This window comes from Prionailurus bengalensis, chromosome C1, assembly GCF_016509475.1.
Source record: "Prionailurus bengalensis isolate Pbe53 chromosome C1, Fcat_Pben_1.1_paternal_pri, whole genome shotgun sequence".
Taxonomy (NCBI): domain Eukaryota; kingdom Metazoa; phylum Chordata; class Mammalia; order Carnivora; family Felidae; genus Prionailurus; species Prionailurus bengalensis.
In genome coordinates, this window is record NC_057345.1 from 196,178,640 (window position 1) to 196,194,776 (window position 16,137).

Below are 16,137 nucleotides of genomic sequence, written 5' to 3' on the forward strand. Positions count from 1 at the left end.
TTTAAAATAGTTAAATATATTTAATAGTTAATATAGTAATAATCAGAAACAATATTAAATGATAGTATCATTTCTTTCCTTTGACATAGTATTTAAAAATGTAATAGAAAAAAAGCAGGTCATATAACAAAAACTAGAGGTAACTCATCTTCCCTTTACCACAGTTTGTTCAGATATGCACTGAAAGATGCATACTTAACATTTTGTGAACAAGTGAAAAATATGATTTTTAAAATGAATGGCTTTAATGAAGTACATTTTAATTATAAAAAGAATAAGCACGGATACATAAACTTGCATTGCTTATATTCCAGAAAAAGAAAAAGGCGTGCTCACAAGAATTAACAAATACCAAACCTAAAAAGGAGAGCAATGCCATTTCCTACAAAATAACTGACAGCTATACAGATTTTCTTTACTTTTTTCTTTACTAAGCAAAGGACAAATATGTAGTACACTTGTGTTTTCTTTATTACTCTTACCAGTAAAATTTTTAAATAACCATATGTAATATTCCTTCAAATTGGTTTAAACATAACAGTGCATTTAAAAAAATGGAGATGTGAGAAGTTTCAGAATACACTGCTATGTTAAAAAATTACTAATTCCACTTAGATATTATCAATACCTACGTGATTTATAAACTATATATTTAAAGCTTTCTAGATGTAATTATTCTAAATAACCAGGTACAATCCATACCCTCTTGTATGTGAAATATACTGATGATAAAATCTTTGTTCATGTTTCCCGATAGGCAGCCTTACCTGTGGAGTCCAATAAAAAGTAGGGCTCAATCGGTAGAGTTTTCGTTTGTGGAAACTCTGAAGTGGCCTTGTTCGAGCTGCTGTACTCATGATAGTCAAGGATGGAGATTTCAATCTTGTCCTGTCTTTTCTCCTTTTCTTACTGTGCTTCTGGTTAAGTAACCAGCTACTGGAGGAAGAGAGCTCATCTAAATTCTCTGAAGCACTGAAATGCCATGAAATAATTGGGGAGTGGAGGGAATAAAACAAAACAAACAGACAAACAAAAAAGACAAAGAAAACTAAATGTAAATTGCCTTGATCTATTAGGACAAAAGAGTATTAATTTTAGCCAATTTTGTGGTAACAATTGGCAAAAGAATTGATATTAATGGGGAATTACATATTCAAGTTGTGAAAATAATTTCTACTTCTATTTCCTCCTGCAAAACAAAAATCCCATAGGTTAGAAATGCTGACATGAGTTCGCTGGTGCAACGTAAATGTTCACTGTAAATTAATAATTCGCGCATGTTGCATAGTGTTGTAACTATTTACATCATATGTTTTTTGCATGTGGGTGAAATTACATAAGATTATTAGTCTGAAAAGGGCTAAAATCCCATACTGAAAATCATTAGTTGCTCTGAAATAAACACTACATACCATCTCCATGAATTCTGAAACAAACATGCATCCTACTATGTTTTAGGAACTTTTTAAAACTTCTGATGATATAGAAACTACAACTATAAACTGAAATAGATCACACAAGCTACACATAAAAATAAGCAATATTAATGTCATCATTATGCTTCGTATTAATTTTTAAACATATTTAAATATTTTAAAAATCAGAATAGCAAGAGGAAGTTAATGCTCAATGCCACACAAATTTAATTTCATTTATACAGTATATTATATATAAAGTAATTTTTTCAGGCACTACAATATACCAATTTCAACCTTGTTTATATAGACAGAAGCTAGTCAATTTAGTTTTTTATTTTTTTTAAGATTTTATTTTATTATTTTTTTTAATTTTTTTTTTTTTACATTTATTTTTGAGAAACAGAGTGAGACAAAGCGTGAACGGGGGAGGGGCAGAGAGAGTAGGAGACACAGAATCTGAACCAGGCTTCAGGTTCTGAGCAAGCGGTCAGCACAGAGCCTGATGCGGGGCTCGAACCCACGAACTGTGAGATCGTGACCTGAGCCGAAGTCGGATGCTCAACCGACTGAGCCACCCAGGCGCCCCAAGATTTTATTTTTAAGTAATCTCTATACCCATCGTGGGGCTCGAACTCATGATCCTAAGATCAAGAGTCGCATGTGCTACAGAGTGAGCCAGCCAGGCACTCCAGTATTCTAATATCAACAAGTGAATGTGTTATGTGTTGGACTGCTAATCATCATGTAAGTTCTAAATATGCTATTTGGTTTAAGTAGAATTGGTGTTTAACAGTAAATATAAAATATTGTTTTTCTATAGTAGCACCATTAGTTTTCAATCATCTTTATGGCTGCTATAAAATATTAATAGCTTGTACATAAAAAGCAAGTAATTCAAAACTGCTTTACACGGTATTAACTCAGATATAAAGGTACCTGAATGTCTTTTGTTGGTGACACCAAAAAGAATTAAATATGAAATCTGGGGACTATCATACATTCAGCAAATACTTGAATATGTACTACTGGCCAAACCAGTTTAGGGAAAAGAGCTGATAATAATTATCTATTTCACTTTTAAAATCTTTAGTCTTCAGAGAGCCCTAGTCAAAAATGTCTTAAGTCCCAGTTTGTAAGCATTCTAAAGATCTTCTGAGAAAGATTTAAGATATAACACTACTCTCAAATTAACAGGTCCAATCTCATATCCTGAAGTTATTTTCTGTAACAAGTGTATCAGTGGTCAGTCATAGTCTTCTCTTGAGAAACAGCCATGGAGTCAGGCTATCATGTCAAGGGTGAGCAGAAGGTATAGATGATAGGAATATCAAATTGGGCACAGGGCTGGCACAGAAGTGTCAGGTCAGGAAGAAGACAGGTTTCAGAAGCTAGTTGACTTAAGAAGTCATCAAGTCAGGATGCTAGGATCCAGGAAGGCAGGACACAAAAAGAGCTTCTTCTGGCAAGTTAGAAATACCTTTAGGCAGATAGGTATATTGGTTCCTTAAAAGAGACAGGTTCTGTAATATCTACAGAATATTAAGAGCTTTTATTCCAGGACCCTGACGCACTGTTAACCTGGCCCTCTATTTACAATTCTTTAGTTGTTAATGAGTCCTTAGTTCCCCTACCCACAGGAGACTTAGCCCTAAAGAAGGGAACCACAATCTCTTTATAGACTGACAGCAAACAGCTTTTGAACTGGCTAGAGGCTTACAGGTTGGGTTAAAGATAAACAGAAAACATGCCACTTGCTCACTAAATGTTGTTGTATTTTCAAGTTTCTCAAGTGACTGACACAATACCATCAAGGGGAAAAAAGTTTTGTTTTTTTTAAATTAAGTATGTTCCTAGCTGTAGACAATTCTTCCTTAATGACTTTCAACACTCTCTGTTAAGCATCCTTGCAAAGTGTCATCAAAATTTATTCTTCTCGGGGTGCCTGGGTGGCTTAGTCTGTTGAGCATCCAACTCCTGATTTCGGCTCAAGTCATGATCCTAGGGTCCTGGTATTGAGTCCTGCTTAGGATTTTCTCCCTCACTCTCTCTCTCTCTCCCTCCCTCCTTCCCTCCCTCTCCTTCTCCCTCTCCCCCTCTCCCCACTTGCATGCTCTCTAAAATTAAAAAAAAATTATCCTTCCCAAATAAATGGGGAAATGTACTGAAATTCAGAGATGTGAAATCTGTTTATTTCATAACTAATGTGTAAAACACATTATTCTCACCAAAGCTCATTTGGTACATAAACCAATTTTATAAATAATTAATGAGGTTATTGTAAAGGGTTATTATAAATTACTGATAAATTCAGTTATTTTCCACAGTGTTTTACATTAAAGAGAGAGTCAATCAATTAAACTCAATGAAAACCAGAACAAGAGAAAAATGAGGGAATTTGGAAGACAACAACCCTGCTCAAGTAACTCTATAACATAAAGCTTTTTTATCAGGAGATAATATCTAGTAATTAAGCATTACATAAGAATTTAAAACAAAGATATCATTAATAAACCAATATAAGACATCATCATCACGTGACATTCTTAGAAAAAGAAAAAAGAGAGAGAGCTATTATAATATTGGGAGGAGGAGGAGGACATGGAGGCAAAATCCCAGGACAGGGGAAAAAAACATTTCAGTAAGAGAAGGCTTAACGTTCACACTGAGTTGTAGGTACACCCTGGGAACTCCAGAAACAAAGGATGCAATGGGTCACCATAAAGTACTGTCATGTTATAATTATCAAGACAATATCAATAAGTATTACTATACAATTATCACTGAACTTTTGAAATCACAAACTTATAAGTGGGATAGTAGCAGGTGAGGCAATAAATTATACTTCTGTAGATTTCCAACTGGAAGCTATGACTCAGAGAATAATAAAAATCCCTTTGGGGCACCTGGATGGCTCAGTCAGTTAAGTCTCTGACTTAAGCTCAGGCCATGATCTCACAGTTCCTGAGTTTGGGCCCGACATCAGGCTCTCTTTTGTCAGCACAGACTCCTCTTCATATCCTCTCTCTCTCTCTTTCTCTCTCTCCCCCTCTCTCCTTCCCCCACTCACATGCACACTTGCTCTCTCCCTCTCTCAAAAATAAGAAAAAATCCCTCAAAGGATAGATCCTTTCTGTTTTCTAGGCAGATAGCATAATTTGGCTTTAAAATGAATTAAATAATTGAGAAGGGAGAACAGTGAGGGTGGGTTTACACCTTTCTCCATTTCCACCGTCACTCACTTCCCTAATCCAAGCTTGTGTCCAGAAATACTCCAGTAGCTTCTAACTGGTCTCCCTCATCCACACTTTTCCCCCTTCAGTCCCTTGTATACCAATCTTGTGGGAAAACAAATCTTATCCTGCTATGCTCTTTCCAAAGACTAGGTCATCCCCTTTTGAGCTCTGATAGCACTGTTCACCTGTCCACCACAGCATTTTTCATGGTGATAATTTTGCATTCATTTGTATGATTATCTGATTAATGACTGTCTTGCTTTCTAGACTGTAAGTAGTACAGGGAGTGTGTCTGTTTTGTTACCCTTGTATCAGAAGTTCCTGATATTGTACCTTGCATACTGCAGATGCTCAATAAACACTTACTGAATGGAGAAATACACGTTTATCATTCCAGCTCTGTGCTTATATACGGTGCATGGACAACACACACTACACCTAAATAATCAGCTTAGTGAATGAGTAGACATTGAACACTTTAACCTAAGAGCCAAAATAAGTTCTAAACAGAAGGTTATGAGAGAGCTTTTATTAGAAAGATATATATTCAGATGGCCTTGAGTTCTATTCTAAATCTCTCTTTGGTTTACAAAAGGTAGTTGTTGGTAGTAAAATATGACACATCTTATTTTATCTTATAGTCAAGTATGTCCAACATAAATTTATAAGAAAAAGCTGATAAGAACTATAAGATGTTCTGATTTGTAAAAAGAAAAAGGCATCAATCAAGTCTAAAAAATTTCTTCTCATCTAAAAAGTGCAAAATGACTGAGAGCTTTATCTAATAATTAGAAAGTTGTGAATTCACATTAACACTAATTTCTCTAATAGTTATTTAATGACTTTCTGAAATCACTGGTTTTCTATTAAAATCCTAGAAAATCTTGGCAGTTAATATATTTATGGATAATATATTGCATTCAATTTGCTTGTACAGAGTATAAATGGAAAACTTAAAGTCAATTTTAACAGTATATCCCTATACTTTCATTACTACAGGAACCAAAGGCCCAAAAGTCACTACCAAAATCATTTCCTGCTAATATTATGTACTTATCTCACAATAAATAAAACAATCTAAAGATATAGGGACACCTGTTAGATTTTGGGTGTTATCTTGGTGGTAGTATTAACCGTAGCAACATCCTGCTGATAGTTGAATTTACTATCTTGTTTTCCCTTGATAGTATTTGGAGAAATGAATGCATCATATACTCAACTCAATGACATTCAGGATGGCATTAACCAATTTAAAATAAATTACATAAAATAGGGCTTACATAAACTTACTAAAATGGTTCACTAGGGGCATTACTTGTCTTCCAAGCAGCAAAAGTAAAACACCTCTCTCAAGTGACCAATGAATCAAGATCAAGATAACAGGCATTAATCTGGTACAGAGAAAACTGTCCTTTTGCCAGGTCATTTCCCCTACTCTAGGTATTAATTAGAAGAACTGTACCCCTTACTCAAAAATACAAGTCTATTCAACGCTAGCAATAAGAAAATGTTTTGAAGTACAATGTAAAATAGCATTCTAATTAGATATATACCTATTCTCAAGAAATAAAGTATATCTTAATGCAGACATTAAAATGGAAAGGAAATATTTTAAGTAGAAAAAGCTTCAGATATAATGTTAAAATAACATCTAAAAGTGCTTCTAATAGAGCTCAACTATGAAAATAATGTATAAAATGACAGAAAAGAAATACACTCTGAGCAATATGATTTCCACTTTTTCAATATTTTGTGAATTTTCCAATTTTCCTAAAATGAGCTTGTACTGTTTTTCTAAACAAAATATCATCTGGAAATCATTTTTTTTGTATTACGGACTTTTTTTTAAGATTAAAAAAAATCTTTTTTTTAATGTGGATTTATTTTTGAGACAGAGAGAGAGAAAGAGAGACAGCGCGAGCAGGGGAGAGGCAGATAGAGGAGACAGAATCTGAAGCAGGCTTAAGGCTCTAAGCTGTCAGCACAGAGCCCAACACAAGACTCAAACCCACGAGCTGTGACATCATGACCTGAGCCAAACTCGGACGCTTAAGTGACTGAGCCACCCAGGCACCCACCCTTTAAGATTTTGTTTTTAAGTAATCTCTATACCCAATGTGGAGCTTGAACTTATAACCACGAGATCAAGAGCTGCATGCTCTCCCAACTGAGCCAGACAGGTGCCCTTGTATTAGAGAATTCTAATAGACTTTTAAATGACTACTTGAGAGTAAGAGACTTAGGAGATAATTACCAAATGTAATATGGATTTTGTTTCAATCCTGATTCATAAACCATATTTTATTAACCATAAAAAGATAATTTTGAAGGAAATCTAAATATGAATAGAAATTTCATGATAGCAGCACATTATGGCTAATAATATAAAAATAATAAGCAGATGATAATACCATGGTGGGTATGTTAAAAAGAAGAGTTGGTTAAAGAAATAAATACACATTAGTATTTATAAGTTAAAATAACAATCAATACAATTTGATTTTTAAAAATTCACAGAAAACAATGTGTCAGGAAGGGAAATAGCTGAAATGAATCAGGAAAATCTTGGGAATTTTTTTAAGTAAACTCTATCCCTGATGTAGGGCTTGAACTCACATGTCCAAGATCAAGAATCATATGCTCTACTGACTGAGCCAGCCAGGTACCCCAAAATCTTGGGAATTCTTAAACCTGGGGAATATGTGATTTCATTTTACTAAGCTTTCTATATGTCAAACTTGTCCATAATAAAAGGTAGAGAGTAAAAGAGACAATTATAGTGCTATCTGCTATTTTTATCTCTGACTCAACTTCAAGTGGTACTTTTTTTTTTTTTTTTTTTTTTTAGTAATCTCTACGTCTAAATATGGAGCTCAAACTCACAACCTGGGATCAAGAATCCCATATCCTACTGACTGAGCCAGGCAGGTGCCCCTCAAATAGTACTTTGGTTTTAAGGGGTTTTCTGACTTATTTATTGAGAGAGAGTAGGCGAGAGGCAGAGAGAGAGAGAGCATGAGGGTGTGAGCAGGGGAGGGGCAGAGAGAGAGCAGGAGAGAGAGAATCCCAAGCAGGCTCTACAGTGGCAGCGAGCTGAAAGAGTCGGATGCTTAACCAACTAAAGCACCCAGGCACCTCTCAAGTGGTGCTTTTTAAAGCATTAAGCAAAGAGACTATGAAACCAATGTGGTGGTTATATTTTTGTGAGAATTGAGACCTAAAGTTTGTCAAACATCTCTAGCCAATATATAGTTTGGGAGATACGGTTCAGATTCTTCAATATAATCTCTTAGCTGTTTTTCTGACATGTAATTTGTTTTAAAGTTTGAAATGGAGACTTTCTGTTTTACTAATTACTATTTTTCATTTTAAAGGAAAATTTGGAAATAGAAAAAAGCTGAAAAAGAATTTCAAAATCCCATCATCTAAACACAAATACAGCTTTCATTAAAATTATAACCTTCAAGTCTTTTTTTCTATGAAATGTTCCTATACAATGGTTTTGGTATCCTGATTCTTCCACGTAACATTCCAAACTAAACATGTTACCATATGATTTTTTAAATACATGATATTCCATCCACTAGTTATAACACTATTTAAACATTCCCTATAACATTAAGTTTTAGACTTGGAGGTAAAAAGAAGAATTTTTACAAAAGAAAATAACTCCTACTGTCATTACTTAAAAAACACAGCTGGGAAATTTTATTTCCTTATTGATGCCACACATTCTCTATAAAATCAGGTTTTAGAATTACAGGTAAGAAGGGGAAAGAAATGTTTTTACAAAAGAAAATAATTCCTACTGGCATTACTTAAAAATCACAGCTGGGAAATTTTATTTCCTTATTGATGTCACACATTCAGCTAATATGATAATGTGTTGCTCATATGAATCCAAAATTATGTTGAAAATATCAGCCTAGAATATGCAGCTAAGAGGGTTTTCTGGTGAAAAGTAACTATTGAAGATACTATAAGTATAAAAGAATTACTTTCTATGTAATTAGTTTGCCAGTTTTACTGCAGTTTTTCAATTATAATACCCAATTAGAAGGAATGGTTGCATTTCATGAGATAATTACCATTAGTGGAAATAAATAGCATGGCAATGATTCATTGGAATTTAATTTCATATCATGTTCTGGGTCTCATTAAGGCAAAAAGAAGCAACAATAACAATAATAAAAATCTAGACATTACTTCAAATAGAAATTCAGTTTCTCAGAGATAATAATACCCCATGGGGTAAACAAGGATCCATTTACATTTTATCTTCATTTTCGAGTAGGAGATCTAAAAACTAGTAACTATCTCTGATGATGATAAAATGTAATGCTTCATTTGTTTGAAGACTCAATCTTTTCAGTTTTCTCAGTTCCTGGTGACTCATCTTAGACCCTGTTGCCAAGATGAGTAAAGCTAAAAAAAAAAACAATTCTAACTTCTGGGAGATACTGCCATTAAATAAGAGGTGGGGATTGGCAATCAATGAATAACAAGTGGGCAAACAGGTAGCCTGGAAAATAATTAACCAAGTGAATTTACTTTAGATATTGTGAGAGAACAGTTCAGTAGGATATTGTAAAAATGACCTGAAATGTCTTTTAAAAATTATATCAAACATTGAGCTAGTTCTATGTGATCCACTAAAAATTAATAAACAGAATAGTGGCCAACATTTAAAAATTCAAAACTTGAATTTCTTCTAACCTAATTATAAACAAAAATTATGATATAATGTGATATAAAGCTAGAATAAGTATGCCTTATTAGAAGAAATAAGTGAAGTAATAATAATAATCTTCACTTATGAGATTACTTACTTGGCAACCCCAAGTAGCTAGAATATGGATGAAATCACAAAAGCTTTTTAAATAACAAAAAAAACTCACAGAAGTTCACTCCTGTTACTGTTAGGAGAGGCATTCTTTCTTACTAAGAAATGTCTCTTATAGTATAAATCGTTCTACCACTTTGGTTATCTACTTTTCTGGTCCAGAGTTAAGTTAGATGAGAGGAAACAGAACTGCAGGAGATAACCATGAGAGCAATAACTAAAGCATCAATCTGACAATGGGGGAGAAAAGACAAATAAGTACAATTTTTTTTTTTGAGAGACAGAGAGAGAGAGAGAGAGAGAGAGCGAGCAGGGGAGGGGCAGAGAGAGGGAGACACAGAATCCAAAGCAGGCTCCAGGCTCTGAGCTGTCAGTACAGAACCCAATGCGGGGCTTGAACTCATAGACCAAGAGATCACGACCTGAGCCAAAGTCAGATGCTTAACAAACAGAGCCACCCAGGTGCCCCAGTACAAAAAATTTTTTTATGGAATGCTGATTACCTGCAAGAAATCTTGAAAGACATTTCATTCATTCAATGAACATCTATTCTGCCCATTATGTGACTCTCACTGATCTAGATGCTAGGAAAATAGCAGTTAATAACTCAGACTAAAAAAACTCCTGCTTTTATGGAGCTCATATTTTCTCATCCAAAAAGATAGACAATAGGGGCGCCTGGGTGGCGCAGTCGGTTAAGCGTCCGACTTCAGCCAGGTCACGATCTCGCGGTCCGTGAGTTCGAGCCCCGCGTCGGGCTCTGGGCTGATGGCTCAGAGCCTGGAGCCTGTTTCTGATTCTGTGTCTCCCTCTCTCTCTGCCCCTCCCCCATTCATGCTCTGTCTCTCTCTGTCCCAAAAATAAATAAACGTTGAAAAAAAATTAAAAAAAAAAAAAAAAAGGTAGACAATAAACAAGTAAAAAAAAAACACAAAACAAAAATAAAGCAAAACAATGTCACACTTGTTATTTCATTTGATCCTCACAACAATCCAGGAAGCAGACTTTTTTCTTTTGAATTGTGACTTAGAAAGTTGCCCAAGATCACAATGCTACCAAATGGCAGAGTTGGGATTGAGTCAGATTTGTCTGATTCCAAAGGTATATGCTTAATAATGAATTTTCTCATAGTAACCGATCAGAGTTTAAAATTATGCATTTATTTGAGTATTTGGTTGATGGCATTTTTCTTCAACTAGAGCCTATATTGTGAGGACAGAAGCCACATGTATTTTTATTCAACACGTATCCCCAGTGCCCAATCCAATGCCTAGCACACTGAGGTCACACAGTAGATATTTTGTGAACTACTAAGTGGATTCTTTTACAGATATACAACTATTAATCTCCATAGTCCCTGAGAATGTGGTCATAGTCATGAGCCTGAGTTATCAAAGAAAAACTGAATTCACCACAGTGTCATCCAAGAAAGGCAATATGCAATAAATTTTACTTCAACAATTCTTGGCTTATTTGAAAGTTTCTAGCATTTGAGTAGAATCCTCATTTCTCCCACTGTCCCGAGTACCTCTTTCATATTAACTTCTAGATTATGATTTTAAGTTATGTTGAATAATTTGTCTCTATTCACTATGTCTCTTGATATAAGCTAACATAAAATGACTACATCCAAAGCAAATCACAAAGTCATGTGACAAAAAGACACATTTTAGGCTGTGTTGAAATCTTTACATTTTTATTGTTCATTTGTTTCAAAAAAGAGTTCCTCAAAAATAAACGCTTAATTGAAAAATATTAGTACTAGAAACTACTTTATAAATAGTTGTGTCCCAGTAAATTTAAAGAAATGAGCTATAAAGAGATTAACTGACTTGCTCAAGGTCACAAAATGTCTAAAACAAAAAGAATATATAAAAATGTATACTCTATACTTTCATAACCACAGGTTACCCCAAAAGAACTAAATTATAAAAAGCACTATTAACTGGTTAAAAATGAATACAAGTTAAAACTTTTTTAGGGGGGCAGGGAGAGATTAAATGTCCCAATATGATCTTTTGAGAAGGTATGTTTTATATAATTTGAGAATAAAACCCAACACTATGTTTACCCTGAATTTTTACACACTTGGTTCAATTACAGGGTACCATACCCACCAGGCAGACCAAAGGTAGGACAGCAACTTATATCTCCCCAAGAGACATGATGGAGAAACAGATGATATCTCTGATTTCCAGTATCTATATGATGAGTGTTCAGTAACAGGTGGCCCTACATACGCCTTAAAATCCTTATCATAACCAAGACCACTTTGAAGTACTCTTTTAAAAAAGTAAGGATAGTTTTAAATCAATAACTAGTATAATGCCAGGATATAAAAGACATAACAGACTACCTATAATTTTAATATACAGTTTTAACATATATAATATGTTCTTACATAAGAATATCAATGGTTAACATTATTTGGCTATTTCTTACATGCCAGGCATTGTTATAAGATTTCTGTATGTACTATCTTATTTACTTCTCATACAATCATGTACTATCTTTCAATATTTAACATTTACTGCAAGACATACCTTTAATTCTCAATGATCTGTTTTGTGGTATACTACATTTTAATAGACTAACATGTACCTTTTAAGATAATATGATTGTAAAAATTGGGCAGGAGTGGGAACTGAATAAGGGCCAAATGTTGTTAAGATTTTATCAAATTTTTGGAGCAGAAAGAATGTAAATATTTAGGCACCATTATAACTTTTAAGAACTATAAAGTAAACATATATTATTTATCACAGTAAATCACTAAATTTCCTATCATTTTTAAGTGTACCTTTTGCCTGTATCTACATTCTGCAACTTCCTATTATTATACTGCTATTATTAGGTCTGATATTTGAATTAACTTACACATTTCAGTTGAGTATGCACCTCAAAATTCACAAGTGCCTATAAAAGAACTTTTCGATCAGAGGGACAATTAAAAATACACTACAGCTACATGTCCTTTTTATGTTTTTTAGGCATTCTTCATCTGCTTTCCATAAGTATGTATGAATGCTTTCATTTAAAAAGAATGAATATCCTAGATTAAGACAGATTTGACAGATAAAGGGCAAAGGTTATAAAATCAATTAACTGGATCATTCTCAGGGTAAATGTCCGACTTCAGCTCAGGTCATGATCTCATGGTTCATAGGTTTGAGCCCTGCATCGGGCTGTGTGTTGACAGCTCAGAGCCTGGAGCCTGCTTCGGATTCTGTGTCCCCGTCTCTCTCTGCTCCTTCCCCCCTCGTATTCTCTCTCTCTGTCTCAAAAATAATAAACATTAAAAAAAATTTTAATTGTTTTTTTAAACCTATTATGGCCACTGTGTTTTCTATTTATCATTTTTAAAGTGTATAATTTGTATCCTATTTTTCTGAACTTTTTGATTGTGAAATATGTTACCTATAGATAAAAACATAAAATGTTTATCTTATGTTTAACTTATTAATATGAAGCAATGCCTCACCTACTCCTCTCTACTCCTCCTACTCCTGTCCCATAATCGTCACTCAGGCCAAGAAATGGAACATTACTGGCACCTAGGAAGCCTCCTCCCCACCACGTGGACTTCCTCTTCATATTTAGCATAGAAAGATAAAAAGTTAAATCAAAATCAGTACTTTTACCAGTGCCCTGAATAATTCAAGGACTTGAGAACAACTTCAAACCATTTTCTTCCTCCTGACCTACATGCTACATGAATTCTCTGGGATTCCAGGTTCTGGGTTCCAGGTTCTGAGCTGTCAACACAGAGCCCAATGTGGGGCTCAAACCCACGAGCCGTGAGATCAAGAGCTGAGCTGAAGTTGGATTTTTACCCGACTGAGCCACCCAGGTTCCCCAAACTTACTTAGTTCTTTAATTTCAGTATTTTTCAGAAGTTTTATTTGGACCTCTTTCAAATGTGCTACATAACTTTTATAGTTTCTTCCCTGCAGATATTTTCAAGCCTATCTTTTATTTCTAAAATCAGAAGCAGCACTATTTTCTAAAAATTATCAGGGTTTAATAATTCTGGTATCTGAGAACTTTGTAATCTGTTTTTGCTGTTATTTTCCTTATTCTTACTCCTACTGATGTCCTTACATATTTGATTATATTTAACTGTGTGCTGATCACTGCCTTGAAAAATTATTCCTAAGGATTTTCTAGGGCTAAGAAGGAAGGTGTTTTCTTCCAGTGAAGAAGTGAACCTACAATTGCCTCTGCCATCTACCTTGTAGTATGACCCATTCCAAAACCATTTTAAACTAGGGATTCCTTGGATCACTCATTAATACAAATTTGAACTAAAAATCAATGTGCAAGTCCCCACCATGGTCAGGCTATCTCAAAGACAGATAAGTTTCGTTTTGTTTCTGTTCTGCTCGGGACCAGGGCAACTCTCCCCCATGGTGCCCTATGTGGGGAAGGGGAAACAGTTTTCTTCCTGAGTTACATTTACTCTGAGGCTGTAAACCATGGAGGAAGATTTCACTTCATCTCCCTATCAGAGGCAAGGTTTTGATTTATCTTCCTCTCACCCCACAAGCTATTAAAACTTCACTTGATTTTTGATTTGGCTTTGATTTCTCTTTATCCCTCCACAAAGCTATCAAAACTCAATTTTGTCAGAATTTGTCCTCAGACAATAGTAGATGCTGAGCTTTGCTTACTTTTCTGGTTTCTCGCTTTTTCTTAGCTTTTGGCTTAGAAATATCATTAACATTCACTAATTTTTCATTTTCAAAATACCTAATAAAATATTCTTATTCAATCCAACAATTCCACCTCTGGATATATGTCCAAAAAATTAAAAAGGACTCAAATGAAAACGAAAAAAAAAAAAAGGCAAGGACTCAAACACATATTTCTATACTCATGTTCATAGCAGCATTAGTCCCAATAGCCAAAAGGTGCAAGCAACCCATATGTTCACCCAGATATCAATGGACTAAAAAAAAGTATTCTATACATAAAATAGAATATTATTCAATCTTAAAAAGGGAATGTTGACACATGTCACAATATGGATGAATCTTGATGACCTTATGCTAAATGAAATCACCCAGTCACAAAAGGACAAATACTGTAGGACTACGTGAGATATCCAAAGTAGTCAAATTCACAGAGACACAAAGCAGAGTGGTGGTTGCCAAGGAATGGAAAGAAGGAAGAATGGGATGTTACTCTTTAATGGGTATGGAGTTTCAGTTCAGAAAGATGAAAAAAAAGTTCTGGAGATGGATGATGGTGATTGTTGCACAACAATGAATGTACCTAACTGCCATTAAACATAAAAATGGTTGCAATGGTAAATTCTATGTTGTGTACATTTTATTAGGATTTTATTTTTTAATTATTTTTAATGTTTATTTTTGAGACAGAGAGAGACAGAGACCGAGACAGAGTGCGAGCTGGGGAGGGGCAGAGAGAGAGGGAGACACAGAATCCCAAGCAGGATCCAGGCTCTGTCTGAGCTGTCAGCATAGAGCCCAACACAGGGCTCGAACTCACAGACCTCGAGATCACAACCTGAGCTGAAGTTGGATGCTTAACTGACTGAGGCACCCAGGTGCCCCTGTTTTATCAGGATTTTAAAAGTTCTTATTCAAATAATTTTCTTACCTTCGCATTTACTGAAATACATAAAATGAATAGTATTTATATGCTTAAAAGGGACATCTTCAGAAAGTACTTTCTAGTTAAGTGTCAAGTTTGAATAACATTAAACTAATTAAGTCCTTATTCGTGAAAACCTTTGAGTTTTAAAGATTTTTTTTTTTCACATTTTACATGTGAAGAAAAAAATAACAACAATGCTGAAAAATGACAAAGATGTAAGAACTAAATTTAGGCCTCATTCGGCATTTATTTACTTCCAGGATCAAAAGGCTCATAAATAGATAAATTTCACCTTCCTTCAATACAGATATCTTTAAACCAAAGTTTTTTCATATATTACTGTAATATAAAATTGTGTGTCCAATTAATTTTCTAAATCTATGGTAATATTCTCAAATGTGAGTACTAAAATAATCTGTTAAATTTATAGAATTTCACGATTATGCATTTGCTTATTTTATAAAAAGTTCAATTACAGACTGCTTTTAAATTCTTACTAGTTGTACAAATATCAGTTAAGTATTTTTTGCAATATAGCTAAAGGGTTAACAAAAAAAAAGAAAACAACTTAGAAACCACAAAACATCATTCTCCAGGGGTAGGCTGTTCATGCTACAAAAAAAGGAGGAGGGGCAGAAAGGGAAATGAAGAGAAGAGAAATGTTTGGTCAATGTCTATCCAAACCTTTACCTAACTCCTATAGCTCCCTTTGCCACTCTTGGCTAGTCACTTTATATAAACAACTGTGACTTCATCTGTTTTAATCTCTGTCATGCCACTCTCTAGGAACACATGTATTTCCACCTGTTTAAAGGCCCCTCCATAACTTTATGATATGTATTCCTATAGTTACCATCTCTAGCTCTTTTCCTCCATTTTAATAAAGATACTTACATTTCTTCCATTTTAAAAACAAAATACCTTTCTTGGCCTTGTACATCCATTTTATTTTGGCCTTTACAGCAAGCAATTTTGAAAATGTAACCTTGACTCCATTGTACTTCATCTCCAATTCTCTTACTAG

The 16,137-nt window shown here is 34.4% G+C and overlaps 1 protein-coding gene across 5 annotated transcripts in view; it reads right to left on the reverse strand.

The window, feature by feature from the left end:
• KANSL1L (KAT8 regulatory NSL complex subunit 1 like) overlaps nucleotides 1-16,137 on the reverse strand; it is a 132,513-nt gene that overhangs the window by 60,760 nt on the left and 55,616 nt on the right. For 3 of the 5 annotated variants that reach the window (XM_043577701.1, XM_043577705.1, XM_043577702.1), the window contains exon 6: nucleotides 768-972. In XM_043577701.1, coding sequence (XP_043433636.1) covers nucleotides 768-972 — 205 coding nt within the window. The remainder of the gene's footprint in view (nucleotides 1-767; nucleotides 973-16,137) is intronic. The other 2 variants (XM_043577704.1, XM_043577703.1) reach the window with 2 other exon arrangements.